This window comes from Phasianus colchicus, chromosome 1, assembly GCF_987193195.1.
Source record: "Phasianus colchicus chromosome 1, bPhaCol1.hap1.1, whole genome shotgun sequence".
NCBI classification, from domain to species: Eukaryota; Metazoa; Chordata; class Aves; order Galliformes; family Phasianidae; genus Phasianus; species Phasianus colchicus.
The window spans coordinates 74,531,101-74,552,123 of NC_143436.1; the positions used below are offsets into that span (position 1 = coordinate 74,531,101).

Consider the following 21,023-nt stretch of genomic DNA (forward strand, 5'->3'; position numbering starts at 1 on the left):
TTGATTTAAGTCCCCAGACAGCAATTACTTTGCAGGATGTCAAGCTCTGCTATAGTCTTTATAGGTTTGAAATACTTCTCCTGTGGGATGGGGTCATAACTGAAAGACTGAAGAAGTACAGAGATTAGATAAGCCTGAATGCACTTTTGTTCAGTATCTCCTTTCAAAGAGCTACTTAGACATTCACATCAAGCCAATCACACATGAGATTCTCACATACATTCCCAAGATAAGAGCCAAAAGGTTTCTTCCCTACTCTGTACAGGTAGTGCATGCAGAAAATTCAAATGGCTAAGGGCAGTGGTACTACTGTGACTGTAGCAGATGTAGGGAACCTAACTGGTAATTTAGAAGCTTGCAGTGATGCAGATAAACAAAAAGACACAGCAGCAAGGACTTCAGCATAAGTTAGACAGTGTTTCAGACTTCCGAAGTTGCTTAAGAGATTATGGATTATTCTCCACATTCTGTGTTGCCACTGCCATATTGCATGCAATGTATTCAAGTTAGGTATTTTATGAAGAGTATAGTTCCCTATACATATCTGAAAGACACACAGGGATCTGCACAGTAGCTAACCTGCATTATACGCAGTTCACTCAAGGTGCTGCTGTTCTAGTATCAAAGTTCCTTTACCAAACCAATAGGCTCAGATTGCCTTGAAGGTGAAAGAAAGGTTTTTTTCGTATCTTCCCTTTTAGAGCTCCGTAAGAAAGAAATACTACTCCATTAAAAAAAAAAATCTCTCTCCAACAAAACCACTTTCTCTTTACAAATAATTTCTTTGTTCTAATAGACAGACAACAACCTGAAAGCTTGCCAACAATTTTTCCAGTATCAGCATTGAAATTAACTAATTAGCTCTGCAATGAGATTTATTGATGCCAAACAACATGGTAACCCATTCCATGGATTTCTGTCAGTCTAGATGCCGAGAGTAAACGCAGCACAACATGGAGCTGCAACTGATGCAGAGGCATCTATTGATTCAGTGTCCAGTTCATTTATTCACAACTAACTCTAGTGACACCAGAAAAAAAGAAAAGAAAAAAAAAACCTGCAGGGAGGCTTTCAGATGAATATCTGCTTGGGTGGATGCCATTTTTTTGCATGATTCTGTGTGGGGATTGGTGCATATTCACATATATTTATGTAAAGTGTCTACCTGAAAGGAAAAGATTTCATTGTTTTCTGCCAGTTAGCACTAAATTTTTACTTGCTCTTCTGAAATTTCTGTCCGGGTAAATCATTAATTTATGCTATGAAATATAGTTTTTAAGTGTCCATGTCTTCTTTGAAACTTAGTGGCTTTAAAAACTTAATAGAGATGGCCTTGTCTGGATCATGTCAGTGCTTGAAATGAACTTGTTTTGAACACTTGCATTTAACTTCTGCTGTTTGTCTTTATATCCCAGTTATACAACTTTGATGTTCGTCAGCTGCACTGGTCAGAATACATTGAAAGCTATTGCCTAGGTGCTAAGAAGTATTTGCTAAATGAGGACATGTCTGGCATCCCTGCAGCAAAGCAGCACTTACGAAAGTAAGTAATATTCAATGACAAGGACCAGAGCTCCTGGCTATCTGAAATGGATTGTGAGGAAAATCATTCATTTTACCTTGCACTGTGTTCTGGTTGAATAAGATGGAGATAAATGTAGCATTGATTATTTATTTTTATGGCAGAGCATTGTCAATGCTTTTTTTTTTTATTATTCCTGTAAAAAAAAAAAAACAAAAAACAAGACGACTTAGAATCACAGAATTATATAATTTTTTCAGGTGAATGGACCTTTAAAGATGATCTTTAAAGGTCCAACTCTTTTGCAATGAATAGAGACATCTACAGCTAGATGAGCTTGCTCTGAGCCCCATTCAGCCAAATTTTGAATGTCTCCAAGGACATGGCTTCCATCACTTTTCTGGACAACTCTTCCAGTTCCTCATCACCTTTATTGTAAAGAAATTTCTTCTTTAAGCACAATCCAAATCTCCCCTCTTTTAGTTTGAAACTGTTTCCCCTTGCCCTATCATAACAGATTCTGGTAAAGAGTCCAGAGTCCCTTTCTTCTTGTACTCCATCATTAGATACTGAAAGTCCACTATTAGGTCCCTCTGGAGCTTTTTCTTCTCGGCTCTTCTCAGCTTCTCTCAGCCTGTCCTCATAGAGAAGATGATCCCTTGGATCATTTTTGTGGCCCTACTCTGGATGGTCCATATCTCTCCTGTGTTGAGGATTCCACATCTGGACAATGTTCTCCAGGTGAGGTCTCACCAGTGCAGAGTAAAGGGGCAGAACCACCTCCCTTGATCTGCTGACCACGCTTTTTTTGATGCAGCCCAGGATATGGTCAGTTTTCTGAGCTGCAAGGGCATATTACTAGCTCATGTCTAGCCTGCCATCCACCAATATGCCCAAGTTCTTTTCAGCAGGGCTGTGCTCCATCCTTACATCTCCTAGCTTGTACTGATAGCAAGGCTTGCCACAACCCAGGTGTAAGACCTTCCACTTGAATTTACTGAATGTCATGATGTTCACCAAGGCCCACTGTACAGTCCTGTCTAGGTCTTTCTAAATGGCATCCCGACCCATGGGATGTCAACCTCACCACAAGGTTTGGTATTATCTGAAAACCTGCACCACAAGGTGCACTCAATCCCACTGTCAATGTAATTGATGAAGAAGTGGTCCCAGTGAGTGACCCCTGAGGGACACCACTTGCCATCTACTTCCACCCAGACATTGACCCCAACATAGTCTCTGAGTATGATCTCACAACTGGTTCCTCTTCCAAACAACCCACCAATCACATCCATGCCTTTCCAATGTGGAGAGAAGGATATTATGGAGGACTGTGTCAGAGGCCTTACTGAAGCCTAGGTAGATGATATCAATGGTCTTTCTTTGTCTACTGATGCATTTACACCACCATAAGAAGTGAGAAAGTTGGTCAGGCAGGACCTGTCCTTAGTGAAGCCATGCAGATTATCCCATATCACCTCCCTTTCTTTTATATGCTTTAGCATAGCTTCCAGGAGGATCTGCTCCGTAATCTTCCACAGCACTTAAGAGAGTCTAACTTGTGATGGCACTAACAGGCAAGGGCTAAACAGTATGCTTCCCAGTAGGTGACCAAATAAACAAGTTGCAATGAATAAGAATAATCGATGAATACAGAAGGTACAGGTAATTCAGAATTAAAGTAGAAAAATAAGGGTAGATTTGGATATTGTGAAGCTCCTTGAAGTTCTTAGCATTTGAAAGGCATTGCATAAAAATTAAGTGTTTGTTATTTTCAATTTAATTTGAAGTTGAATATTCTAAATTTTGGGGAGGAGGGAGTGATGCAGAATGAGAAAAATTCTCCAAAATTGGTGCAAAGCTTGTATTTTCAAGTCCTGATAGAAGTTTTTAAGAGCTCCTAAAAGAATAATAGGAGATTGTCCTCCTTTTCAGTCAAAGCTTTTCCCATCATCTCAAGCCCTTTTACTCAGAGATGTGCAAGCAAAAAGCTCTCTTGGAGCTTGATTTCTTTTAAGAAAACCTGCACTATAAATATGAGAAGTGAAAAACAGCTTGTTGCTAAAGTAAAGGGTGTTCGAATCATAGAATTGCTTAGGTTGGAAGAGACCTTAAAGATTATCTAGTTCCAATGCTTCTGCCATGGGCAGGGACACCTCACACTAGACGAGGTTGCCTAGGGTCCCACCTAAGATGACAGAACAATTCCAGGGATGGGGCATCCACAGTTCCTCTGGTCAGCCCGTTCTAGTGCTTCACCACTGTCTGAGAAAAAATTCTTTTCTAATAGCTAATCTATCTAATTCTTTCTTCTTTTAGTTTATAGTCACTCTCCCTTGTTCTGTCACTACACACTCTGATAAAAGTCCATCTCCATCTGTCCTGTAGGCCCTCTTTAGGTACAGGAAGACCACAGTTAGCTTTTTCTCTGTACTGAACAAACCCAGGTCTCTTAGCCACTTCTTACAGTGGAGTTGCTCCAGCCCTCTGATCATCCTCATGACCCTCTTTTGGACCAAGTCCAAAAGATCTGTGTTGCTGGTGGTCCCACGGGTGAATGTAGTACTCCAGCTGCTAAAGTACTGCAAAAGTTAAGATCTTTTATGATTACTGAGTAATTTCCTAACATTAAAAGCACAGTTTCACTCTGATAGGAGAATTGTATTCATCAGATCCTGCAAAACTACTCCAGCTTGTCACCAGTTCTCTGTAGTCAAAAATAACTAACATACCAAATCAAAGAAGGTATTGACATGCCCTACAATATCATTTAAAAAAAAAAATCTCAGTATGAATTCAGCCTATTCTAGTTTAAAAGTAGAGTACATGAAACAAGAAAGACTTAGAATACAAACATTCCACCTATTATATTAAATATTCACTACACTGCAACTTCAACACAGATTGTGGGATGGTAGGGATAACTAGGTCTAGTATTTTCACTAATATAGGAGGGGCAAAAAATCCAAGGGCCACTTGTAAACAAGATTTCTTAGAAAATTATCTGTAGCAGATTAACTAAGCTGGTAAGCTTTTGTTTTTGTTTTCCTCCATAACATGCCTCTGTCTTTTCTCAGACTGAGGAATATCCGGTATGCATTTAACACCACCCTCCTTGTGATCATCTGGCGCATTTTCATCGCAAGGTCACAGATGGCTCGAAACATCTGGTACTTTGTGGTGAGCCTCTGCTACAAGTTCCTTTCCTACTTCAGGGCATCCAGCACCCTCAGGCACTGAAGCTGTCCATCAACAACCAGCCTCTTCCAGAAGGACCTCCAGTCCCCTCTAACCAGCAACTATGGGCATCAGAATCTGAAAGTAGCAGAAAAATCCACTCCCTCCAACTACAACCTGCATTTATTGTGCACTGATATGTGTTCACCTTTTTAGTTTTAACCAATGCTGTAATACATGGTGGTACTTATTCCATAGGATCAGACTGATTTTTAAAACCACAAAGAGATGAAGATGGAATCTTGTATTGAAAATAAATTGTTCATTGTGCAAGAGTAAAGATGAACCAAAGTTGCAGTCTTCCCATGTACTACCTATTGTAGACTATTTTAATCCCATCCTCCTCCATAAAAGAGGCAGATTTAAAGCACAGAACCTTGGAAGAAAATAATGCCATCAGAGAAGAACCAGTCAAGGAAATTAACCGTTAAGAGGTCTTCCTAAGAGGCTATTTATTCCTTTAATCTCATTCAGAAATTTTCCATTTTTCAGACCTAGAGGGGAAAACCATCAGTTACACTAGGCCAGTGAACACACTGAACAGTTTTCAGATCTTGTCTTATAATCCTACTGAGGACTGATACTTTCAAGCCATAACTGAAGACACAAAGAGAATTTATGTACCTATGCTAACTGTACTCACTCACATGCTGCTTTGTTATGGAGAGGCGTTTTTTCTCTCACTGGTTAAGGATGCAGTTATCTTCCATTAAACAGCCTTTTTCTTGCATTTATCACCTTTGCTTGGCACATTTCTTCAGCTTGAAAAATGCTCTATTTACTCTGAGGATAAAGAGAAGAATACCTACAAGATTGAAGAAAAATTCTGAAACTCATTATTTTTGAGAAATAGGTCCTTCATTCCATTTGCCTCCCTGTAGCTCAAAAACAAACTGATATTGTCCTTCAGGATCTCACTACAGCTAAATCACTTCACAGTTGATCACTTCAGCTTGTAAAAAAAATATGTACAGACATGTATGGGGGGAATCTTATCAATCAGGACAATTCTGCTATCACTTGTCAGGAGAGTCTGAAACCTATTTCTGTTGAGGTTAAGAAAGGTTTCAAAGGTTGACTTCTGTGTAAAAATCATCATGTGCTCTGAAAGTAATGTTTTGTCCTACTTTGCAGTTTAGAAAGGAATTCAAGGATCTTACTAAAGCTCATGGCTATTGGAGATACTTGTTTCACCTAGTGAAGTATGAATTCATCTGGGAAAGATTGAAGAAAGATTTTTTCAAAGTAGCTGGTGCAGTGACAGCTTTAGTGCAACAAATTTACTCAAGCCATCAGATTTTCAAAATAAAAAGTAATACTGGCATATATTTTATTCAGATTACACTGTATAAGTATGGTAAGAGTATGAGACTTCAAAACAGTTAGTTTTTGAAACAATTGCAGTACCCAGTTTGCCTAGACTTGTGTCACATTAGCTGTCTTAATGCTACATCTCATAAAATGACATAATGGCTCTTTTGAGAGCTGAGAATAGTATTTACAAAGCTGTCATTCTTTAAGAGGTTTTAGTAGCAAAGGCAAGAGCAAGTTATGATGACAGCGTATTTTTATTTGAGCATCCAAGCCAATTCAGAAGTCTTTGTAAAGATGCAAGGAATTACAAGATATGATATGCTTGTATGCCCCATGGGTCTAGTTTTAAGCAACTGCTGAATGATGACTGCAGCATGTCCTAACCAGAAACCTGGTATCCAGAATGGCAGAACTCCAGCATTCCCTGGCAAAGGCCCCTATTACATTCCTTCTGATCTGTGTTCAATTAGGTTAAGCACACAGCTTACAAAGATACAATTTTTTTTAAGCTCTAGACTTGAAAACATACTTTCAAAATGAAACTGTTAGCTATCTGTTTTTCAATGCCTGAAAGTTGGCAGTGCACTTTCTGCACTGTGCTAATGTAAGATGGCACTGCCTAGAAGACCAGGTTTACAAGCCAGGGTCCAGATACCTTATGTATGCTCCTTCTGTAGCAGCTTATATGGTGAAGGTCTGCTGCACTGTACTTGACTAACAGGGACTATGGTTACCTGAGTAGAGCGAGGCAGGTCACTGTCACTACAGAGATACCTCTGGAAAGACTGCATTCCCTCAAGTAAATAATCAGATCATCAGCCAACTTCCAGTCTAATTATATGAAAGGCTTAAAACAGAACAAAACTGCAGACTGTTTTGAAACAAACTTCATTAAAAAAAAAAAAGTAGTAAGAATTCTAGCTCATCTCCAAGAAGTCTTTTTAAGTGCCTGACTTACATGTCAAGAGAAGCAACAGCTAAGGGGATCACAGATCTTAAGCTGCACACGTTGTAAGAAAAATACCGAGTCTCACAGAAAAGTCAAATACTGCAGATGTACTACACCTACAACAGATGGCTGATGGAGACCAGACATGCTATTGTTGGGCTATGAGTACAGTTTCCTGCTTTCCCGTCACCAGTGCCAGTCATGTCATGCGTCCTTCAAATATGCCTGTAGGCATTCATAGTTATTTGCACAGGCTGTATTGTTTCAACAAGTCTAATATGTAACTGCTCACTATGAGTACATTTGGACCAGATTTCTCCACATGTAAAAGAACACTTCAGGCTTCACTCAGAACATTGGTGATATCACATTTTAAATCTTCAGCATTTTGCTGAAGATATCACTACTGCAAAGCTACTGCTCATCCTTGAAAAACAGCTGGAATGTTACAGAAATATTGCAATTGCAGATTGTGTATGCCATTCTGGAGACCTATGCAATGTTGCCAGAAGCTGGTTCCAGTGCTCTGGCCTTGCCTGTGCGGGAGATCAAGCTATTAGCTTGTCTTAACACAGACAAACTCATGTGAAACTTGAATCTTTTTTCCTATGGTTTGAGACATTTTCAGGTGATCATCTGAACCACAATATAGAAAAATGATAGAAAAATCCCAGTGGAGAAACTGACACATGGCAATGGCATTTGTCTGCCATTTCTGACAGTAATCATGAAAAGCTGCACCTAGTAAAAGAATTTGTTCTCACTTCAAGTAGTGACTTACCTTTGACATGTTTTACTTGTACTTCTCAGTGTACTTATATGTACTCTGAAGAAATCCAAGTCTTGCAGAGAATATATAAAATGCCGATTGACAACTTTTTTCTTTTCTTATTCCATGTCTCTCTCTCATGTATACTCACAATCTTTTCTCAAAAGAAAAGCAAGCTAAGGCTCTTGTTCAGTTAAATCAGAGGTCCTATGATGACCTCTGATTTATGCACAAATTAATGTGAACAGATCAAGAATGGATACTACTCATGGCTGAAGGCTAGAGGTTTTACCACCTGTATGACTGAAAAAGGACTCACTCAGGCTTTTATTTTTTTTTTCCCCCCTCTGTCAAGGTAGAATGGTCAGTGATATAGGGAGAAGCTACAAGAGGCATTTCTACAGCCTCTGCTCATAGCAGGAGGATTGCTAAATATGGCGCATCTGCTCAGTGAGGAAAGGGAGATGCAAGAAATAAGAGAAGCATAAGCTGCCAAACCTAGAGGACTCTGCCTCCCAATGGGCAGGGGAAGAGCTCCATCAGCATTTTGTGATCAGTTTGGTTTCATCTCATAAGATGGATAAAGTAAAAGGCTCCCTAACAGCCTGTTCAGTTCTTTCTCCAGAAACCAACAGGCAGCATAGAGAACAGTATTAGACATTCTACATAGCCACAAAAGAAAATATCTGCCACAAGACTGTATAATGAGATGAATCATCTATGACTGTTTGTACTCTGTGAACCTGCAATGTAGCTGCTCACTCACAGTGCTGGAAGCCTTCAGTGATGCTACAGAAACAGCATGTATGACTGCTGAGCCCAGTGTACTCATGTTCTGTTATTACTTGATGTAAACACTGTTCTGTAGGCTATAGCTGTATGAAAATATCATTTCATTGTCAAAGAACAACGAGTACAAACTTGCAATTAAGAAGTATCTCTGCTTTTTATTAAATTGCTGTAACAACAACAAAAAATCCCTAAATGAATCAGAGTTGAAACTGCTGTCTGACTGATAACCAAGGCTGTTTATCTCCAGCATGTCTGCTATAAAAAATAAAATTTCTCTCCTCTATCCTTCTTTACCCCGATAATTTTATTAAGAAAACTACATTTCTTTGTAGAAGAAATGGGTAATGGACATACTGACATTCAACTTAATGTTGGCACATTGCCCAGCTCCTCAATGGATTTGTTTTTTCACATTTTACAGGAAAACATCATTATGGCTGTCTGTGTGCATGTTTACCTCTTTCCACACAAGTCTTCTCATACAGCACACAGGGTAATACAGCGGTGTTTATACTGAAATGACAGGCCTCCCTTCTTTGATATGCTCTATTCTAAATCAGTTTAAGATTAAGCAAGAAAACCTATCCGTTTCAAATGTAAAGAAAATCTAACCTGTAGTACTATTAAATAATCAAATAATTATGTTGTATGAGCAATTGGGAGAAGGTGGGGGGGATCATTATTTTATTTGTAAATATGCTACAGCTTCTTGGTTGAAAGCATGGTGTTGCTCTTCCAGCACTAACATTCTACTGCAGAAAGCAAAGGTGAATTTTAAAATTTTTATTACAGTTAGATCCTTTATTCTAGTACTGAGTAAGTAATATACTGTATATTCACCATAAATTAAAAGGAAGAATATTTCACTATATGGTGCTAAATATTGGTATGGAGATGATACGGACTTACTTGAGACAATTTAAAAAAATTGGGGAATAATTAAGTACTATCCCATTTTTCTCTACTGCTAAAAATCCAACTGTGAATTATTTTGTTCAGATTAACATGAAGCTACTTATGAAAAATTTCTTGTTCTTAGATAATTTGGCAGACTCCAGTTTTACTTAGTAAAACAAATATTTTCCATCTGTCCAAAGTTTATATGGTTCTATCTGCTATTTCTATTCTTTTGTTAGCTATGAGACAACTATAAATCTTATAAATCGTACTTACAAATTTCTAATGTAAAGGTGTAAGCTTCTGAGCTCACAAATCAGATAAAACGGTAAATTCATAAATTCTGAAAACTTCAGCCATAAAATTGTTAATATGATATTTATGTTAAACATTTAATAAAACAGAATATTTTAAAACTATGGTTATTTGGTATATGTTTACCTCAGTTGCTAAAGGAGCTGGTTACTTGCAGTTCAGCATAAACTTCATGTCTGCATCACATCTGTACCACGCTGCCATCCGGGTCCCAGCCTACGTGCAACCACAGCCCCATCTACAGGAAGCTGCCGGCACAAGCACCTCCTGCACAGGCCAGAACAGGGAAAATAAGCAGGGGAGAAAAATCTCTACTTTTAAAAAAGTAATGACAGTGAGACATTAACCCAGATACCCACGGCCAGGATGGGAGCATCTCAACTAAATACTCCCCAGAAAGTGATAGGGACAGGTCTTCAGCAAGAACAAATTGGTAATAAACCAGCCAACTTCCTGCAAAATTTACTCTTTTCATCTGATAATATTCCCCCAAACCCTAGTTTTACAAGGTAAAAGTTTTATTTTACTCAGAAGTAATTTTGCTGACTCCTTTGCAACAGTCGTACTGTCGGATGTTTACCATGTTGTTCTCTTTTTCCAAACCATAAGGGAAAAAAAATAGATATGTATTTATCTTATTTGAATACTAGATCAAAACAAAACAAGAATGAATTGGACCAACTCTGAAAAAATAAAATCCCAGAACAACTGGAAAACTGAGGTGATATTTGGCGCATACCAGTAATTCTGAAAGAGAAGCCTTTTGTTCTATCATGTAAATAGGCAGTCATGCAAAGAGTCTACTGATCATCATCAGTTGGCCCATTTCTTTTAAACAATGAGGTCTTATGCAACATTTAGTACATAAAGTGCTAGCAAATATGGCTATTGTCTTGTCAACTACACAGGCTTAATAGATACAAAAATGTGTGTGAGTGGGAGTGTCTTTGAATGCGTGTGGATATGCACATACATATGTATATTTGTGCATTTATATGCATATAAGCTGTAAGTTCCACAAATTCTGCAGACTAATCCAATGCTACACACAAGGGAAATTGACTAACTATAATGCAGGGCCAAGTCCTTGCTGTTATGTTTCTCAAAGGCACATCTTTGCCAAGACTACCAGTTTGGCTGTTTTTGTGTTTTCTCCAAATTCACTACCTTTGCTATCCCAGTTTCACATTTTTTACATTCTCCTGAAAGTTACACAGCTTCTGTTTACTCTCTCTTCACAGTTGCTTCACTCTTCTCACCCCACACACATCTCCAAACATGAATATCATTCCTTTATTATAAGAATATCTGTATCTGAGAAGAGGCAGAGAGAGAGGAGAGTTCAGTAAGCCTTGGAGTGTCTGTAGGTCAAGATTAGAAGGAAAGTTGGCTGGCTCTTCACAGCTTTACTGTAAAGATAATTGTGAATTGAGTTGGTATTTTAGGTCCTGAAAATGTCCACTTGATGCTCCACAGCTTTTAGATGTAGCTTAAAGCAAAAGTAGGGGGACAGAGAAAAAGAACAGGGGAACCATCCCATCAGCTGCCCACCAGAGAAGGTGTGTGAGAAACACCTAGGCTGACTTGTTAAGGAGAAACAGTAAGCCACAACAGGAAGTCCTACACAGGACTCCCCAGCAAGGATGGTTGTTATTGCCGGGGTGAGTGATAGGTGCAGGGGCTCCTGTTAACGACCTGGCAACAGGGTGACAGCAAAACCAGCACTACCAGCAGCATGGCAAGCCTAATCATGCACTCTTCATTAAGGCTATCTAGTAGTGTTAGTGTGCCTGCTGGTTGGCAATGGCTGCACCCTGGAGGAAGGCTAATGCCACAAAAATTGTGGAGACCCAGGCAGAAGGCCCATGCTCATGCAGAAAAAAGACTGCAGTCAAAAGGAGCGTGGAGACTCAGACTGAGGTCCTGTGTGTGCTTGAAAGGATAGCTGATGCTAAGACAAGTGTGGAGACTCAGACTGAGGCCCCAACACGAGATGCTAGTACGCAGGTCACTGGCTGTCATGAGTGCCAGAGCCTGGCCTTTGCTGTGCTGGGCAATGGCAGTGGTAGTTGTATAAGATGTGACCAACTACACGACTTACTCAGCCTTGTGGTCGACCTGAAAGAGGAGGTAGAGAGGCTGAGGAACAAGTGTGAGAAGGAGATTGATTGGTGGTGCCAGGCCCTATCAGCCCCAAGATCTGGGCGCATAACTTAGACATCATGTGGAGCACATCACCCCCCGCTGCCTCATAAACAGGTGGGAGAGGGGAAACAGCATGTGGGTGAGGGGAACCAGTGGGCTGAGCTGATGGTGCTACAGTGAGCCTCTTGTCCTCTCCTCCTCCTATGAACAATTCGAGAAAGGGGTAGGAGTGGAAACATGTACCGACTGGACATAGTGGGCATCCCCCATCCCAACCATCCTCAGCTCCCCAGGTGCCTCTGTGTAATAGGTTTGAGGCCCTGGAACTTGACAGAGAAGTGAGTGAGGTTGTGAAGGGAGGTCAACCCGTAAGGTTGCCTCAGGAAAAGCAGTCGACCCCATGCCTCAAGACTGCCTCCACACAGAAGGACAGAAGGGTGGTTGTTGTAGGAGACTCCCTGCTGAGAGGAACGGAAGGCCCTATATGTCGGCCTGACCCTACCCGTAGGGAGGTGTGCTGCCTCCCTGGGGCACAGGTCTGAGACATTTCTAGGAGACTTCCTGGTCTGATTCGCCCTTCTGATTATTACCTATTATTGATAGGCCAGGCTGGCAATGACAAAATTGCTGAGAAAAGTCTCAGAACTATCAAGAAAGACTTCAGGGGACTGGGGTGGGTAGTCAAGGGAGTCAAGGGTAGTCAAGTCACGGGCGTGCAGGTGGTGTTTTCTTCCATACCTTCAGTGGCAGGGCAGGATACCGAGAGGTACCAAAAAACACCTCATAAATAAATGGCTTAAAAGTTTGTGCAAATACAGGAATTTCGGGTTTCTTGACCACGGGGAAACTTACTCGGCACCTGGCATGACAGCAGCAAATGGAAGTAGCCTGTCTCTGAGGGGAAGGAGGATCTTAGCTGAGGAATTAGCAGGAATCATTGACAGGTCTTTAAACTAGGTATGAATGAGGAAGGGGGCAAAATCAGGGCCACTGGGGTTGAGTGGGTCATTCAAGGGCTCATACTGAACCTGCTGGGCGATGACAGTGAAGTACAAAGGGATGGACTGGGATAGGGGGGTGTTGGGGATGCTGTTGTTCTAGGGTAACCTAGATCCTCTATAAAGGCAGTGAGGTGGAAAGCCCAGCAGAAGTGCCTTTATACCAATGCACACAGCCTAGGAAATAAGGACAAGTTGGAAACTGTGATGTGCTTAGAAAGTTATGACCTTGTTGCTATCACGGAAACATGGTGGGATGATTCCCATAACTGGAATACCACCACTGAGGGCTATCGGCTGTTTAGAAGAGATAGGCTAGGTAGGAAGGGTGGGGGAGTTGCCCTCTATGTCAAAGAGTGGATAGACTGTGAGGAGCTTCCTCTGAAAAACAGTCAGGATCAGGTTGAGAGCCTGTGGGTTAGAACTAGGGATGGGTCTAACAAAGGCCAGCTGGTGATAGGAGTATACTACAGGCCGCCTGATCAAGGGGAGACTGCTGATGAGGCTTTCTTGCTTCAGATGTGGGAGGCTTCATGCTCACAGGCTCTTGTCCCAATGGGGGACTTCAACCATCCGGATATCTCTTGGAAAGACCACATGGCGAGTTGCAAGAGGTCCAGGAGGCTCCTGGAATGTGTTGATGATAACTTTCTAGTCCAGGTGTTGGGCAGACTGACCAGAGGTGAAGCTTTGCTGGACCTGCTGCTCACCAATGCAGAGGAAATCATTCATGGTGTTAAGGTAGGAGGCAGCCTGGGCTGCAGTGACCACGCTCCGGTCGAGATCATGATCTCGAGGGATGTGGCCTGGTGAAGACTGGCGTCAGGACCCTGAACTTTGGAAGAGCGAACTTTAAGCTGTTCAATGGACTGTTGGCTGAGATCCCCTGGGATGCTTTCTTTAAAAACAAAAACGTTGAGGAGAGCTGGTTACTCTTCAAGGATGCCTTCCTGAAAGCATGAGAACTCTGTCCCTCTGAACAAGAAAGCGGGCAGAGGAGGTAGGAAGCCAGCGTGGCTCAGTAAGGACCTGCTGGGGGCGAAGAAAGGTGCATACAAGCTCTGGAAACAAGGGCGTGTCATCTGCAGAGAATACAGGGATGCCATCCGGACTTGCAGATGTGGGATCAGGAAAGCCAAGGCACAGGTGGAACTGAACTTGGCAAAGGACATGAAAAACAATAGGAAGATTTTCTACAGGTACATTGGCCAAAAGAGACAGCCAAAGCAAGTGCATCTCCTTTGGTAAAAGAACTGGCTTCAACGGATGAAGAGAAGGCTGAGGTACTGAATGAGTTCTTTGCCTTGGTCTTCACTGGAGGCCAGGATTCCAGTACTTCTCCCATCCCTGAGCCCATTTACAAGAAAGGGAGCAAGGAGGACCCCAGGAACTACAGGCCGGTGAGTCTCACCTCTGTGCCTGGGAAGATCATGGATCAGATCATCCTGGATGACATGCTTGATCACTTGAGGAATGGACATGTGATCTGAGACAGCCAGTACGGCTTCACCAATCTAGTGGCCTTTTATGATGGAGTGACAGCATCAGTAGACAAGGGAAAGGTGACCGATGTCATTTACCTGGACTTGAGCAAGGCCTTTGACATGGTCCCCCACCACATCCTTATCTCCAAATTGGAGGGATGTGGATTTGATGGGTTGACCACTCGATGGATAAGAAACTGGTTGAAAGGCTGCAGACAGAGGGTGGTCATCAATGGCTCTATGTCCAGGTGGAGGCCAGTAATGAGTGGCGCTCCCCAGGGGTCTGTCTTGGGACCGGTGCTCTTTAACATCTTTATCAGTGACATCAATGACAGAATGAAGTGCACCCTCAGCAAGTTTGCTGACGACACCAAGCTGAGTGGTGCGGTCAACATGGTTGAAGGAAGGGATGCCATTCAGAGGGACCTCAAGAGGTTAGAAAGGTGGGCCCAGGTGAACCTGGATGAGGTTCAACACGGCAAAGTGCAGAGTTTTGCACTTGGGCCGGAAGAATCCCAGGCATCCATGCAGACTGGAAGGAGTGGTTCTTGAGAGCAGCCCTGTGGAGAAGGACCTGGGGGTCTTGATAGCTGAAAAACTTAACATGAGCCAGCAGTGTGCCCTTGCAGCTCAGGAAGCAAATGGTATCCTGGGCTCCATCAGAAGAGGGGTGGCCAGCAGGGACAGGGAGGTGGTTGTCCCCCTCTACTCTGCTCTTGTGAGGCCCCATCTGGAGTACTGTGTCCAAGTCTGGAGCCCCCAGTACAAGAAAGACAGGGAGCTGTTGGAGAGGGTTCAGAAGAGGGCCACAAAGATGATCAGGGGACTGGAGCACCTATGAAGACAGGCTGAGGGAGCCGGGCTTGTTCAGCCTGGAGAAAAGAAGGCTGCGGGGTAACCTCACTGCAGCATTTCAATACCTAAAGGGAGCCTACAGATCACAAAGCATGCGAGTTTAACCAAGAACATGAGTTCAATATGGTTGACTACAAACGTGCTAGATTATGGAATATATCTATAGAGATTTCCCCAAGTTTCCTGGGGAATCAGTATAACCAAGTGTGCAAGTCTTGCCCAATACATTTCCCTATGAGGGGGAAGAGGGGCTCAGCACTCTGATTGCATAAATCAGAGGTGGTTTGTATCAGGCATCTGATTGAATCTTCCTTGACATCCTCATTCTCTTAAGCCATTTTTATAGTATTTCTTTATTTTTCAGGTAGAACTTGAATGACTGTAGTCACACGCGCCTTTGTTTTTATTCATGTAAAGTTCTCTCATCTTGTTTTTAAAGGTATAGATGAAATAATTCAGAGTGTAGGCTCAATGAGGAGTGGTCACACCTTGGAGATAGGTAGCTTTCAGAATGGAGGTGTAGCTTTGTATTATACTAAGATTACAATTAAGTAAGTTCACCCAAAGGATGGCATTTTGTCAAAAAATAACAGACTATCAGCTCAGGTTAGCAAATATGCAGCTTATCAGTTACACAGTACCATGAAGTTTCCATCTCAGCAATGTTATCACAAAGCCTAGCCATAGTATCTTCACTCTGCTCCAGCCTCCATGCCATTTCTCTTAAAATCAGCATGTCAATAGAGTTATAGAAAAGTATAACAAGATTACATGTATACAATCAATGAATATTAAGATGCTATAATTATGAAATAAACAAGAGAGTTAAGCAAAGCAGGTTATAATAACAAAAAAAGAATAGACAGGATGCTTACCCATATCCTGGGCTCACTTATGAAACTCCAACAGAGTAGATCTCCAGAAGAGATCCTTCCCTACTGGTAGTCAGCTCTTAAATGGGTCTAGGAGAGGTGGAGCCAGGCTCCACCCCTTCCAGCAGCACAGGTGAATTGCTTTCACCTGTGCTCCTGTGGCTGACTCATTGCTTGCCTCAGGTGATCAATCAGAGGTTCAGGCCGTGACTCAGCAGTTCCCATACAACATGATAAATTAATCACTCAAATTTCTCATCACATTACCACTATTAGAAAGCTTTGTAATAATGTGCTATGCAATTCAAGTTCTGGAACGGATCACTCCAGGAAGTTAGGAAATCACCACCACTTCAGAAGATTCAGACAAGCCTCTAAGAGGACAGGAGTAATTGAACCTAGCTCCCTTTCCCCAGCATGGTATTTCAACACCATAGAAATAATTACACTATCTCCGCTGTTCTCTGTACACTAGAAAAATTCAAATTCAATACAACATGCAGGCCTCATAAATACAATGACAAAATACTTAGCACTCTTTTAAACTCGTTAGTGAGCAAAATTCCTACAGAAAATAAATGCTAGTTCTCTACAGATAATGAAAGTAGAATATGCAATAAAGGACTTAAGCAAGGATAAATCAGTGAATATAAATGAGGAAGCCAGATCTAAAAGCTTAGATTTCATTCTGGTGCTGGAATATCCCAATACCCATGTCTGCTGCAAGCTTGTTCAGCATGTTTTGATGTTCCTCCAAATCAGGAAGACCAAGCCCTGCTCTTGCTTTCTGTTCTGTTTAAATATTTTCCTTTAAATACTCTATGTTATTAAGAACATCAACTCTAAATTCTAAACCTTAATGTATGAGGGCTACTCCAAAAGTAATGTCTTCTATATTATTATGTTGGAACATGACATCAGAGTCAGATGCTGGCAGTAGAGGTTGAAGCTTTCTGGCAATATTCTGTTAAACTCTGTTGCCATGTGACAGATGGCAGCATTGGGGAAGTCTGACAAAATGAAGTCTGACATATAAGTGTGTATGAATCATATAATGGCTTGAGTTAGAAGGGATCTCAAATTATCACCTAGTTCCAATCACTCTGCCATGGGCAAGGTTGCCAACTAGATCGAGGTCTCTAGATCAAGCACTATATCAAGGTCTCTTGGGGCCCCATTCAGCTTGGCCATAACACCTCCAGGAACGGGGCATCCACAGCCTTTCTGGGCAGCCTGTTCCAGCACTTCACCATGCACTGAGTGAAAAAACTTCCCAGTATCTAATCTAAATCTCCCCTCCTTTAGTTTAAACCCATTCCCCCTTGTTCTATCACTACTTACCCATGTAAAAATTTGATTTCCCTCATGTTTATAATTTCCCTTTAAATACTGGAAGGGTGCAATGAAGTGTCCCTAGAACTTTCTCCAGACTGAACAAGCCAAGTTCCCTCAGTTTGTTTTCAGATGCATGACTGCAGCTGGGGCCTACAAGGGCAGAATAGAGAGGGACAATCAATTTCTTCACCCTGTTGGCCACCCACTCTTTTGATACAATCCAGGATACAGTTGACCTTCTGGACTGCAAGTGCACACCAATGACTTGTGGTAAGTTTTTTATCTACCAGGACCCCCCAAGTCCTTCTCAGCAGTGCTACTCTCAAATAGCTCTAGTCCCACTTTGTATACATATCTGTGATTGCAATAACGTGTACTCAGCTTTGTTGAACCTCATTAGGTTTACATGGGCACATCTTTTGAGTTTGTCAAGGTCCCTTTGGATGATATCCTTTCCTTCTGTTGTATCAACCACACCATTCAGCTTGGTGTTGTCTGCAAACTTGCTGAGGATGCACTTGATCCCAGCACATATGTCATTCACTGATAAAAATGTTAAAGAGAATCAGTCCCAAGATGGACCCGTGGGACACCACTCGTCGCTGGCCTCTACCTGAACACGGAGCCATTTACTACAACCTTCTGGTTGCAACCATCCAACCAGTTTATCTACCAAATAATCCACCCTTCAAACCCATATTGCTCCAATTTAAAGTTAAGGATGTGGTGTAAAACCATGTCAAAGGCCCTTTGTCCATCGATTCTGTCACTCCATCATAGAATGCCACCAGATTGGTAAAGGTGTGTCACTGAATTCCACTATGCAAAAAGAATTGCATCCACTGACATTCATTGATGCTTGCTGAATGTTTTTTGGAGACCAAGAAGTGGATGTTAGCACAGTAAGATGATGGGTGGTATGTTTTAGCAATGGTGACAGTAGTCCACCTTCAGTGGTGCAGATTTTCAGGAGTCTGGCATGCAGGCTGTTGTTTATCACCAGCAAAAATGCATAACCAGTGGTGATGGCTATGTTGAAAAGTAGTGTTTTGTAGCTAAGAATTGGCTCTATCAAATAGTGTTATTGTGCTCTTTGTATCTGTTGCAGTTTTCATGAAAATAAATACAAATACTTTCAGAATAACTGAAGTACTAAAAAGTACTGCTAAATCAACACTTAAGAACTGCTCTGCAGAAGCATCAATATTAATTGCCATGTTGTTGCCCACAAATCTTAATGCAGAAATACCTTTTCTTTTTTTTAATATGCTTTACAAATATTCAAGGCAATTTCATACATTTATATACAATATACATTTCAAAATATTTTTTTTGCTCTTGTTCTGGAGCCTGAGATTTGGAGTCTGGTGTTTCCAGGCTGGTAGAATTCTGCAGTTTTTCTGTGACACAATCTTGTTCTGGATGACCAACATACACTCCCGTGATTCATGACCACATGAACTGCAGACAGCAATGCAAAGACAGTTCACCTATGCTGATTCCACTTCACAGAGTGTACTGTTGAACCCATCTTTGGGAATATGATATATCCAGAGTCACAAACAACACCTAAAAAAGACCTGCTCTGAAGCAAGAGGTGATCTCTAGATCAGAGAGGCTATGTACCCAAGACAGCTTTGACTTTGAAGGAGTTGGCAGTTTACATTTAAAAATACTTCTCCTTTAACAGTTCTGTTATTACTTTTTTAATAATATGATGCAGTTCTAAAAGAGCAAGTATTTGCAGACTGTGAACTCTGACTTGCTAAGAGACACATTATCTTTTTGACAGTTTCAGATATTCAAATCAAGTGCATTCCACAACCCATCACTGTGCAACAACTGGAAAAAATGATGCATGGACATATATCTATGTAGCATGGTTTACAAATATTATTGTAATAATTGCAAGTAATTTGGTCACTTCTGAGCATTCCCTTCAATAAGCTTTTATATAAATAACCCCATCTACTGGCAGAACCTGGTTTTTTCAGGTTGGATAGAGTGGCATTGTAAGATACAATCAAGAACCTTTCAAAGGATTTTTTTTTTCAATTGCCTACGTGGAATTTTGGTTTAGCAATTTTGACAGACATGTAATTTTTGAAAATAAGATGATGCCAAGACTGAGACCAGAGTGAGACAAATTCCAAATGTATGTTTTGTGAAAAAAGATAAAAATGGGATGAATGGAAAGTCAGAGAAAATAGGGCTTACTAAATCTACCAATTCCGGGAATTTTCCAAAAGCTTCACGCTAAGAAAACACTTATCATTGTTACCTAAATTTCCCTACAGCAAGGAAAGATCTAACCTCATGAAATATGTACTTATTCTGAAAAGTAAGTAGAAAAGCAAAATAATTCTTGACAGACTTATTTCAATAGAAAGAGACCAGGCGACTGTGATGCTGTAAGGGACTGTTGAGCATGATTACTCCAAGTAGAAAGAAAACGACTGATGCATAAGTGGAAGGTAGTGGATTGCAGTGCTGCATTGAGCCACCATAAGGCCCAAGGCTCTCTGTTTCCTTCCTGTTCTGCTACACTGCTTAACCAGCACACATCTCAGAAGAGACCTACTTAAGTAAACACAAAAAAGTGGGAATCAAGGAGAGGAATAACACAACACTGACCTCCTAGTTATCGTAAGTGTTATTCTTGAGCACTTATCCTTTCCTTTGGGTACTTCTGTTTCACCTTTGTTTGGAAGCAGCTTCAAGTACATCAGCTGGCAATTTGCTGTAAAGGTGGGTTGTTTTTTTTTCATGTGTCAATTTAGCAAGCTAAGACAATTCACAAATGAGGCAATAGAGACAAAAGGCATGTGCCTTCCCTAAACTCACTTAGCCCGGTTCACTAGGCTCCACTTCACTCACTTCATTAAGTACTTTGTGATTCCATTTGGATAAAATGAGTTTATACTAAACAATGCCCAAATCTCCCTGTTTCTGAGAAATAATCTTTGGTCCACCAATACCCTGTCATTCCTTCCATAAGGCAACATGCACATTATTTTTACAATGTATATAATGTAATGCATGTATTTATTAGTATGTTGTTTTATCATGTATATACTATGCAGTTAAAAATTAGTCATACCATATATGTTTTTTTTACCTTAGGTAATACCATGCTTTTGCCTGCATAACTACTTTGAGCAATAGGACCATGCATTCTTTTAACACTATTGTATATTGTATATATATGACTGCTGTCAGGCATCATAAGTTACGTGAATGCAAATTATGACAAAATCCTTTAATTAATACAGGGCCAATTGTAGCATCTGGTATAATATGCTTAGGTGGGAAACTGTCTAAAAACTCAGTCTCATGACTCAGTACCAATCACTTCAAGTTTTATAAATCCCACATGCACAAGGGACATCATGGTTTTCAACAAAGACTAAGGAGCCCAAGCCAAAACCCTAATTGTCTGAGCCTAACTAATGTTATTGACGTCCAGTAAGTTATCCCCTCATTTGCAGGGCTGTAGACAAAATTTGGAAGTTAACTTCAAAATTAATAAACTCAATTAC

At 41.0% G+C, this 21,023-nt stretch overlaps 1 protein-coding gene across 5 annotated transcripts in view; it reads left to right on the forward strand.

Moving 5' to 3' along the window:
* Positions 1-9,565, forward strand: part of FAR2 (fatty acyl-CoA reductase 2) — a 149,626-nt gene extending 140,061 nt beyond the window's left edge. For all 5 annotated transcript variants that reach the window (XM_031606227.2, XM_090147926.1, XM_031606225.2 and 2 more), the window contains 2 exons: positions 1,416-1,543; positions 4,600-9,565. In XM_031606227.2, coding sequence (XP_031462087.1) covers positions 1,416-1,543; positions 4,600-4,762 — 291 coding nt within the window. In that variant the 3' untranslated portion in view covers positions 4,763-9,565. The remainder of the gene's footprint in view (positions 1-1,415; positions 1,544-4,599) is intronic.
* Positions 9,566-21,023: the final 11,458 nt, after the last annotated feature.